Source organism: Triturus cristatus, chromosome 7 (assembly GCF_964204655.1).
Source record: "Triturus cristatus chromosome 7, aTriCri1.1, whole genome shotgun sequence".
In the NCBI taxonomy this organism is placed as follows: domain Eukaryota; kingdom Metazoa; phylum Chordata; class Amphibia; order Caudata; family Salamandridae; genus Triturus; species Triturus cristatus.
In genome coordinates, this window is record NC_140590.1 from 1,547,743,331 (window position 1) to 1,547,754,238 (window position 10,908).

Sequence of the window (10,908 nt, forward strand, 5' to 3'; positions counted from 1 at the left end):
CTAAAGAGCTGGAGAACAGTACCAACAGAAACGACGACAAGGAGCAGGCACTGAATATTTCAGCAACTTGTTTTCATTCGCTATAAAGACGACGTTTTGCACGGGACATTTTCATGCTGTGGATGAATCATGTTTGGAAGCAAGCGACTTGTTGCAAAGGAATAGAACATCCGAGCACTGCACCAGGGATCGGATCCTCGTGTCCCTTTCAGCAGGGCTGCATTTAGGTTGAATCCACGGATGATGAATGCTGGGAATTCGACGGAATCGTATACCACCTCTCTTATCTCGAATCTGAGCTCTCCAAAATGCCAGATGAACAAGTATTTCCATCCATACCTGGCTGCTGTTTACCTGACTGTCTTCCTGGTTGGTGTCCTAGGCAATGGGCTTGGTTTGTGGAACCTGTGTAGGAACTGGAGGAAGTGGAACACATTGAACGTCTTTGTGTGCAACCTTGGTGTCGCGGATCTGTTGTACGTCATCACTCTACCTTTCTTCGCCTCCTACTGCATCGAAAAAGGAACCTGGCTCTTTGGCTTGACCTTCTGCAGGGTCACTCGTTGCCTCTTCCACGTCAACCTCTACGCCAGCATTGGCTTTCTCACCTGCATCAGCATCCAACGCTACATAGGGATTGTCCATCCAATGAAAATGCTGGGCCGGTTCCAGAAGCTGAGTCATTCTTTCATTGTCAGCGCTATTGTATGGGTTTGGGTGATCATGCAGATTTTACCTGACTTACTGTTCATGAAAACAGACGACAATACCTCCCGCTGCTACGATTCCACTGTCGATGAGAGCCTGAGCGAGTACTTGCCCTACAGCTTGACCGTGACCGTAATAGGCTTTTTAATTCCTTTTTTGGTAATTATTTGTTGTTATTCCCATGTGCTTGTAGTTTTGCGGAAAAATAAGAATTTAGACCCCGCTTTGAAAGAAAGAAGCATACAATTGGTGATTATTGTAATGGTTTTATTTTCAATCTGCTTCTTCCCATACCACTTGTTTCGAAATCTAAATTTGGTGAGCAGGTTGTGGCGGCTTGAAGGAAGATGCACTCAGACTTTGAAGAACATCTACGTCACCTACCAGGTGACCCGCGGCCTGGCCTGCATGAACAGTGCCATCAATCCCCTGGTGTACCGAGTAACCAACGAGAACTTTGTGTCCAAAGTTGGAAAATTCAGACGAAGGTCTGGCAAACGTGTTTTTTATGAAGGTGGGAAAGGTGAATTATTTTTCAGAAATAATTAAAATGAAGACATTCGCTGTTGAGGAACAATTTGATATTTTGCAGAAGGAGTCATTTGGCAGGAAATATTCATCTACTTGGCTTCCACTCAAAGAGTGCCTTGGTTTAGAAATTGAGCTCACCTCAACTTCTTGCCCATGCTTCCACAAAAGAGCATTCTGAATCACCAAAGAGGTTAAGGAAATTTCTCAAAATGAACAGTCACAAGTAATGCAGATCATGGATTTTGAGTCTCAAATTTGTGCAGTCACAACAAAGTATATCCACCTCCTTCCCTTGGTCATCCCGCACTCCTATCGCTAATACTAGTGTCCTGCTAATCAGCACAGTTGGCGTACTACTTATTGCTTACTGCATATTATTGGGGCAGGATGTATAGCATCATTACCAATGTCCACAGGTAACATGTATGTACGCAAGCACATACAATGTTACCACATCCTATTGTACGCATGGCGCTCCTCGAAGTGCCAGAAGAGAGCTAGCTGGTGAGATATAAAGCAAGTTTGCAGGGAAACTTGTTCTTTATATCATGAAATTTAAGACAGTAAATGAAAACTGCATTGCTGATGTTCTTACTTCTGAATCACCCAAATATATTTAAAAAAACTGCTGAATGGGAAGCAAATACCTAAACTTTATGTATACGTTTAATCTGTGTAATATGTCTTTTGTGATTGCCTTCTCCAACTATTCATTATAGTCAGATTTTTTCTAAACGTTTTATTACCTTAGGCAAATTTTGTAAGTTTAATCGAGTTTCAAGGAGACAGGAAGTCAGCCAAAGACATACCTTTTACGTCATCTTACCCTGTGGATCTACAACCATGCTAAGATTATGAAAAGTGGGCACACTGGTATTTATAGATTAAACAAAATACTAAACTGTTTTGTCAAGTGGCTGAAGCAAAACACCATCACATTTGTGGTTATATGTTAATCCAGGGTAACTTTATTTGGATATCTTGCCTCACTAAAGTGAGTTTGCAATGTTATTGGTTTGAGTGTGGTTGTTGATGTGTTTATTGTGGTTGTGTGATTGGCGGTCTTGTTCGACTGCTCTGAGAGTGATCTATATTGATATATTGCATGCAGGGACAACTAGACCCGAACTTCAGGGAGGGCTATCAGGTCAACCATTGGGGGCAGGGGTTACACTTCAAACAATGACGGGGAGCAAATCTTAGAACCAATGCCATAATAACCAAGCGATAAATTACACATTTTAAACATATTGGACATACCTGATAGGATAACAATAAACATGTTAGAATGCATTTGACAATGTGTATAGTCTACTGACAAAGATCTTTATAGAAGGCAAGGAGTCATTTGACAACTAAAAAGTAGTTTCTACAGATTTCTGTACAAATCACTTTAAGCTAATTGTCACCGAGTTATTACAAATCAATAACCCTTTTTTGCCAACTCTCCGAAAATTCCTTCTGTGAAATGACTGTGAGCTCATGAAATAATTTTAAATCCATTCTCAAAAAGGCCATCCTTTCGGACTGTAACCCAAAGGCACGTTTGCAATCTGCTCATCGGGACGTTGAAACATATGCTCATTTGAGACCCAAACATGCACAAATCTTAGAATATTCACTTTAGTCGGTTAAGGTACCTGATTTTGGGATGTGTGACTGGCAAGTTTCATGTTTCATTCCAAATGCATCTTCCATTCTTCATGAGATTGAATAAGTGAATGCCAATATGATGGGCAATATTACCACCCGTTCATTACTCTGCCAGGAAACTGTAGTATTCTAAATTAAAATAAAATAGTTATTCTTAGGACCGCACATTGGGCAGGTCTCATATGAGATGACATTGCCACTTCCACCAGTTCTAAAGAAAAATAAATAAAGGCAGCTGCCTTGAAATAACTTTGCAACTAATGGTGCTCCTGCGTACAAAGGATAGAAGTATTCCTTCAGGCTCTTGAACACATAGATGTGTGGCTGAAGGACAATATCCTGCAAAGAGGTCACTGCAACAGCAATCATGCCTCTTAATAGCAAATACAATAACAAGAGCTACACTTTCAATTCTGTTCTGAATCCTGCAGTACATAAAGTGTTACATTTGCTGTATGTGTTGGCTTTAAATTCTGCAGGTGCAATGTGCATTATAAAAAGCAACATTTGTTATGAAATTCTCCAAAATTCCATTGAGAAGAATGACCATATTCTCCTAATCTTCCATACTATTTACAGCAAATACCCGGGCCTGGGTATCGGAAGGGATAACCTTAAATGGGGCAGACATCAGGCAGGCAACATGGTTTGTCATTGTAACACTGGGACGAGTAGTGCACACTGTAGTGCATTTGCACTGGTAGCCAATTATACACATGCTTTTGACAGACCAAGGCTTAGTTTGACAGCAGAATAAGATTTTACAGGCATTTTGCTGCCAAACCACACAAGTTTGAAAAGACAGGACACAGTGCGCAATGCTTTCACAAGGGGAGTGCTGGTGAACTTCCTCTTCTTAGACACCATTCCAGAGAAGGTCCACACAGGCCGTACATCAATCAATCAGGGGATTTTCAGAGCACACTACTCACCCGTAAAGGTCTCAAGCATACATTAAAGCAAATTGTACACCTTCCTTATTATGCATTCTGAGACACAGATCATACAGGTGTTTTTTTAGGCAACAGAGGTGTGGCTCTGGTTAGACATACGTTTTATGATTAAACGTCACCTAGCTCAGCTATCTCTCGGTCTACCCATGGGTCAGGTGGTTTTTCCTCACGTAACAATGCTCCACCATCATAATTTCTGCTTGATTTCTTCTAAAATTGCTACCACCCTGTTGTTCATGCTTGAGGGTATCCACTAAATATACTGAAAACTATACATGCTGCCAGTGTCCTTGGTCACATGGATTGAGATGTTACTTAGTAACAAGGCTCCTAGTTTTCCATTTTTACTGATATTTACAGAAAAATACAGATAGAAAACATTGTGTTTCCTGACTGTATTTATTTGTAAATGTGGAAAAATACAGAAAATGCCGCTTCTTGTGAGTGATTTTCCATGTTGTCTTTCATGTACAACAAGCTAATTTCTGAGCAGATACACAACATGGATGAGATTTCCTTAAATACAGGCATCTTATACCATATATAGTATACTACAAATATTTACCTGTGGGTGTAGTGTTTTGTCATATTTGGCTGCTTAATTTGCTAAAATATGGACAGAATAAAGTATAAATGCATGTTTATCATTTGAATAAATGTGGAAATACAGAATTTTACAACTTTCATTTATTCTCAAAATACAAAATAAATATGGCTAAATACCAATAAGATGATCCAAAAATAAATATGGATAAATGCATTCGGAAATACATCAAAACCAGTAGCCCTACTTATAAAGTGCGACTAATGCCCTAAGGCTGAACTGACTAAAACATCAAAAAACATATGAAATAATCACTAAAATAGATTAATTTTAAGAGCCTTCCTAAACATAGAATGGTTCTCTGTTTTGCACAGACCAAGAAGAGTCCATTCCAAATAGAGGAAGCAACAAAAGAGAAGGAATAAACCCTCTCTACACCACCATTTCCCCCACCCCATCAAGCCTTTCTAAATTGGGCCACTTTATGTAGCCCACCATTGCCCTGATTACAATTTGTCCAGAACTGGTGAAGTGCAAACTCCACACTAGTAATTACCAGTACTGTGCGGTAACAATCCGCTAGTGCTATGACCCAAGGAATGGGGGAATTACTGTGCTGACCAATATTTACCAGGTGGTATTCCTTTTTTGTGGGGGGTTTAACACACACATTTACCACCTGCTCTTAGCACGTGTTAAAAGTGTACAGGGGCTTTGGCAAAACAGTGTTGTAAGGAGGGGTCATCGGAAGTCGTGAGGGGGGTGAAGGAAGGAGTGGAGAATGTTGGCGGGGGGGCCTTGTGCTTTATCTGAGGTTTCAGCAGAGGTCATGGAAAGTGTCTGGGCTACAATGGAGGCTTTTCCTGCAGTGATTTTACCTGCTAGATTTTCTGGCCAGTCAAATCGGGTTTGTTCTTCCCACAACCAGTCAATCCAGGTACAGGAACACTGGACCTCTTATAACTGTGTGGAACAGAATTCCATACTGGCATTTTGCTCCACACAGTTTCCAATCAGGGCCCATGTCTTTCATGGGCACCTTGCACATTGTCGTGTAGTTCCTATAAACCTATATACTGGACTCCAATCTACTGGTTATACCTAGGTCTAAACTGACGCACATCAGAGGCAGATTTTTACCATGTGCAGTGTAAGGTGGAATGAAAGAGCTTTTCAACAGGTTGAGATGCTCACTCCATTCAATGTTTGTTTCTGTCAGGTGCTGTGGAGTTGTGTCAGAGCTTGAAGCAATAGAATATACTGTGAGCTCATTATCGGTACAGTCTGTAACAAATCAATATGATGCCTTTAAATTTCCTTTGTGGGGAGGGGGTGTTCCACATAAACCCTCATCATACCCTGGGCAGTAACACATTTTATATATTGTCCATACAAAAATATTGTGATCAGAATACCGAACGAAATAATATCGTAACAGTAAGTATATGTAGGTAAGTTTAGAATGACTATTCTTGACTCCACATATATGTACCATGACTCATTCTCTCTCGCTCCATATATATAGGTAGGTAAATATGTCAGTGGCAACATTAACAATCTGAATTTAAAAAAAGCACAAAAATCCACAAGTTATAGTTGCAAGACCTAAGTATAACTTGCACCCCCGCCATGCACTGCTAATGACCTCACATATTACATCACTCATGGCATGTTCTATGACATCATTTATGACACCACTGATGACATTGTCTAATGAGTGTGTTAGTTTGTTTTATAGTTATTATCATAGTGGTGTATAACTACTGTATTACTTCTCTACCAAATTGTGTATAGCCTGTGTCCAGCTAATGGGTGTAAGTGTTTACAAAACGCATGTGCTCCTAATACATCATAGCTGTGTAGAGGTGATGAACATTTTATAAATCTTTGCTTTGGCGAGTAACCCTGTGTGTATGTGACAGATGATGACTTGTGTTCAGCATGTTCCACACAAGTGTTTTGGCTCTGTAGGAAAAATTTGCAACAGGGAAAGATTATCCCTACTGCATACTAGCATCACAACATGATAATTTCTACATTAAATAGAATACTGTGTGCACCAGGTATTAACCTATGTACATATGCTTCTTTTTGGTTCAGAAGATAGGCAATCTGTAACGTTTTCACCATAATATGAAGGCTGCAGGCAATATGACCTTTATCACCTTTAGGCCCTGGTTATTGTAAGCGCATAGTGTCTGTATGGACACGTTTTCACAGCGTATTTTGTTCTTAGTTGCTACTTTATAATAGTCTTTGGTGTATTTCTCATGAGAGTTTAACTGCATGCACACAGTGCGGTGCAGTCATAATCCCAAGCAGGATCATTTTAAATGCATTTTTACTTATGATAATGAGTTTTCCTATGCATATTTGTTTGTTCAACGGCCACCGGGCCATTTTATTGTTCCTGCTTTTGTAATCCAGCAATCTTGTTAGTGTCAATGTCCATGAGTTGAGTTGTTTTATTGCACTGTATAGCACTTGCAGAGCGTACTTCTGATTGACATACATGTAACCACTCCTCCTCTTGACGTAGTCTGGACACCGATGGTGTGTTTCCTTTCCGGAACAGGGAACGTTAACTTAATTTAGCTACATGTGGGATTACGACTATATTTTCACATATATTACAAATGTTTTATATATAAATTCAATTCTTTGTTTACCCAGACTCATACATTGTTCTCAGTTTGTTGTTTATGGTGACATAGAGTTTATAAAGAGCACATCTAATGTTTTTTTTAAAAGATGGCTTGTGAGCAAGACCATGAAGGTCTAAAGGCGTTAGCCTTGGATTAAATCTTTTTGATGACTACAGCTCTCCGAGTTTCTTTCTGTGTGGGATGATATAGACAGAAGACGGCGATGCAATTAAAGTGAGTCTTGCTCCCACTACTCTGCACCGGCTCCATTGGGTGGATGAGGCCAGAGGTTAGCAAGACAGCGGCAGGCTATATATCTATATATTCACTTAAAAAACCATAGGTTTCACACATGTTATAGTTAGCTGGGCATTTCACTCGTGAAAAACCATTGAAATGTCCACGTTATAGTTAGTGCAGGCAACTATAACTCACGCGACCGCAATCCTCTGCTGATGACGTCAGATATTACATCACTGATGACATATGTGTTTTTCTGAAAAAAAAATATTTGTAATATATGTATAGCTAAAAATTAATGGAAGAAGACATGGGTAAATAAGTGTCTAAATACAGTATTAGCATCAACAGAGGATTGCGGTCGCGTGAGTTATAGTTGCCTGCACCGTGCGCCCACGTTACGTAGTTCGCAGAATTTTTCCGTTTCTACCGTGCGCGTACGCTACGCGCACTCCGCGATTTTTCGTAAAAAACATGTAAATACATTTTTGCCCTTGGGGGTCCTTCTGGGACCCCCTGACCAAGGCTAGGGGGTCAGGAACTGTCCAGCTTGCCCCCTTTTCACGTTATCCACCTTTGTTTTTCACCCCCTCAGACTGCGAGAGACAAAATGGCGGCCGACACTTCCTGGTTTCGACCGATTCGAATGTTTACTAAGATCTAACAACCAATCAGAATCGCGCTCGCGCACGGCAGCGTGCGCGTACGGTAAGCTTACGGTACGCGCTCGGAGTGCGCCTATAGATATATATATTGATTTAAATGCTATTTTCTCAGGAAATACTGAACAGATTTACACCAGACCTGCAAAAGGCACATCCCTGACCTGAGGACTACCTCTCAAATTTCAAGTAATTCTGTTCAGCCGTTCGGGCTGCAGCTTGGACTAAAGGTCCTATGGAAAAATGCATGGGGAAAACGTGTTTTGGGACCCCCCCTTTTTCTCAGCCCCCGCTTCACGAATCCCTCCGAGACTTTCAGGGAAGGAGCAGAGCAGAGCGCCCCACCTATTTTGAAAATTTCACGAGGATTCGTCAATCGGCGCCAAAGTTATTCAAAATAGAATGTTGCGGATTTCCTATGGAAACACGGTCCTAACTATAACTATCTACTGGCGACCGCCAGTAGATAATATATATAATATCAATAGATAGATATTAAAAGGGGAGATGGGCAGTGCAGCTCCCTTCCTCATGCCTATTATGGCCCTGGGATCCCATCCTCCACAGCCAAATATATTTTAAAGAGAAGGTGGGCTGATGGGCCCCCCTCCCTGAGCCACTTTAGGCCCTTAGTACCCTATCCCCCAGGGCAGTTTTTTGTTAAAAAAAGGGGAGTGGGACTACTACATGTAACTGTGTGTATCAGCATGTGAGTGGGTGTCTGAGCAACTGTTAGGATGTGTAAGTGTATGGCTACGTTAGTGGCTGTGAGAGTAGTGTGTATTGGTGAGTGAGTGGGTGTGTGAGTGGCTGTATGGGTGATTGAGTAGCTGTGTGAGTGGCTGTATGGGTGAGTGACTGCATGTCTAAGTGGCTGTATGGGTGAGTCAGATGGTGTGTGCATCTCTATGAATGAGTGAGCGGGCATGTCAGTGGCTGTATGGGTGAGTGAGTGAGTATGAGAGTACTTGTATGGGTGGGTGTGCACTTGTGTCAGTGACTGTTTAGGTGGGCAAGTACATGTGTTACTATCTGTATGAGTAAGTGACTGGATGTGTGAGTATCTATTTGGATTAGTGAGAGGTTGTGTTAGTGCTTGCATGGGTGTGTGAGTAGGTGTGAGTAGCTATATGGGTGAGAGACTCACTATCTTAGTGGCTGTATGTCTGTATGATTGGGTGTGTGAGTGGCTGGATTGGTGAGTGAGTGGGTGTATGAGTGGGTGTATGGGTGTGTGAGTGGCTCTGCCAGTGGCTGTATGGGAGAATAAGTGAGGGTATGAATAGCTATATGGGTGTGTGAGTGGTTGTGTAAGGGGCTGTAAGAGTGAGTGAATGGATGTACGAGTGCTTCTATGAATGAGTGAGTTGGTGTGTGAGTACTTGTATGAGTCCGTGAATGTGTATGTGAGCAGTTGTGTGGGTGTGTGAGTGGTTGTATGGGAGGTTGTATGTGACTTTGAGTGGGGATGTGAGTGGTTTTGTGGATGATGTCATCAGTGATGTCATTTGAGATGTCATCAGTAATGTCATGAGTGATTTCACTGACCATGTCATCAGTGATGAATTATGTGAGGTCATAAGCAGTGCATTGCCGAAAGGTATAGTTAACTCAGGAACCATTAACTGCTGAATTTCACTGGTTTTCTACATGTGAAACCTGAGCCTAACTGTAACGTCCACATAACACTTGTTACACATTCATCAAACAGGATTACAGTATGGCTATTTTATCAAAGTTGCCAGGTCAGAATGAGTGAAGAACTTCAATGGCAGAGCTAGATTGGAAAGAAAACAGCACGTGACAATGTTAGGAACCAGGGGGAACAGGGAAGGCAGAAGATTGAGCATAATGAAAAGAAAATTGGCACAAGAGACTTCATTTGAAGCTTATGGCTTTGTGCAAAGCTGTCTTTACTGTTCACGTAACTTGCTGACATGTTGTGACATTATTGTAAAGAGTTCTAAAAGCTAAAGAGCTGGAAAGGAAGCAGTACCAACAGAAAGAATGATAAGCTATCAGCAACTTTTTTTCATTCCCTGAAAGACTTAACATTTTACACGGCACATTTTTATGCTGTGGATAAATCATGTTTTTAAAGTAAGCGGCCTGCAAAGGAATGGAAAATATGAGCACTGTACCAAGGATCGGATCGAAACCCTTTCCCTCACATCTACATTGAGGTTTAAACAAAAAACTATGAATGCTGGGAATTCGACAGAATCACATTCCATGTCTGTCATTTTGAATCTAAGGGCCTCATTTACTTGCAGCTTGCGCCACGGAGTGTCACTTTTATTGATATTCCAGCAGCAAAAGCCTCTCAATCATATCTATGAGGCCACGTAAGCCACTCTGCATGGCTTTGCATGGCCTAATAGATATGGAGTAAGACAAAGCAGTGCAAGTCACTGCGCTGCCTTACTCTTCATCATGGAGGCATTCCATGAGCATTGCGGTGAGTTTTTCCATGCAACACCCATTGACTTTGACCCTGTCCCAGATTTACAAGAGCATGTAACCCTGGGTTAGCGTCAAAACCTGACACCTCCCCAGAGCATACGTAACAAGCCTGCTTTTTTCCCTTTTTCCATGTGTGATGCATTCTGCAGCACACATAGACAGAGAAAAACACCTCTCTGGGTTGTTTTGTGCAGGAAGGTGTTCCTTCCTGCACAAAACAATCCTGCATGCAAAGCAGACACATTTACACCATGGAGCACGGTTGCCTGAATTGGTGCTAAGCAGCAAATTGTACACCTGTGTCAGGGGAAAGGACAGGAATGCATCATAGTTCATAAATATTGTGCATTCCTGCCCTTTCACATTGGCGTAGGGCAGCGCTGCAAGAAGACTTGTAGCACTGCCCTATGCTAATTCCTTGATAAAGAGCCCCTAAGTTCTCTGCCTACCTTTTATCTGATCAGCTTCCTCATCAGAATCCTAGGCAACTAGTTGAGTTTGTGGAACCG

At 41.5% G+C, this 10,908-nt stretch overlaps 1 protein-coding gene across 1 annotated transcript; it reads left to right on the forward strand.

Annotated features, from left to right (window-relative positions):
- Positions 1-240: 240 nt before the first annotated feature.
- On the forward strand, positions 241-1,368 carry LOC146812344 (P2Y purinoceptor 1-like). Its single transcript, XM_085614591.1, has one exon. The coding sequence runs from the start codon at positions 241-243 to the stop codon at positions 1,255-1,257; it is 1,017 nt and encodes a 338-aa protein (XP_085470717.1). The 3' UTR covers positions 1,258-1,368.
- Positions 1,369-10,908: the final 9,540 nt, after the last annotated feature.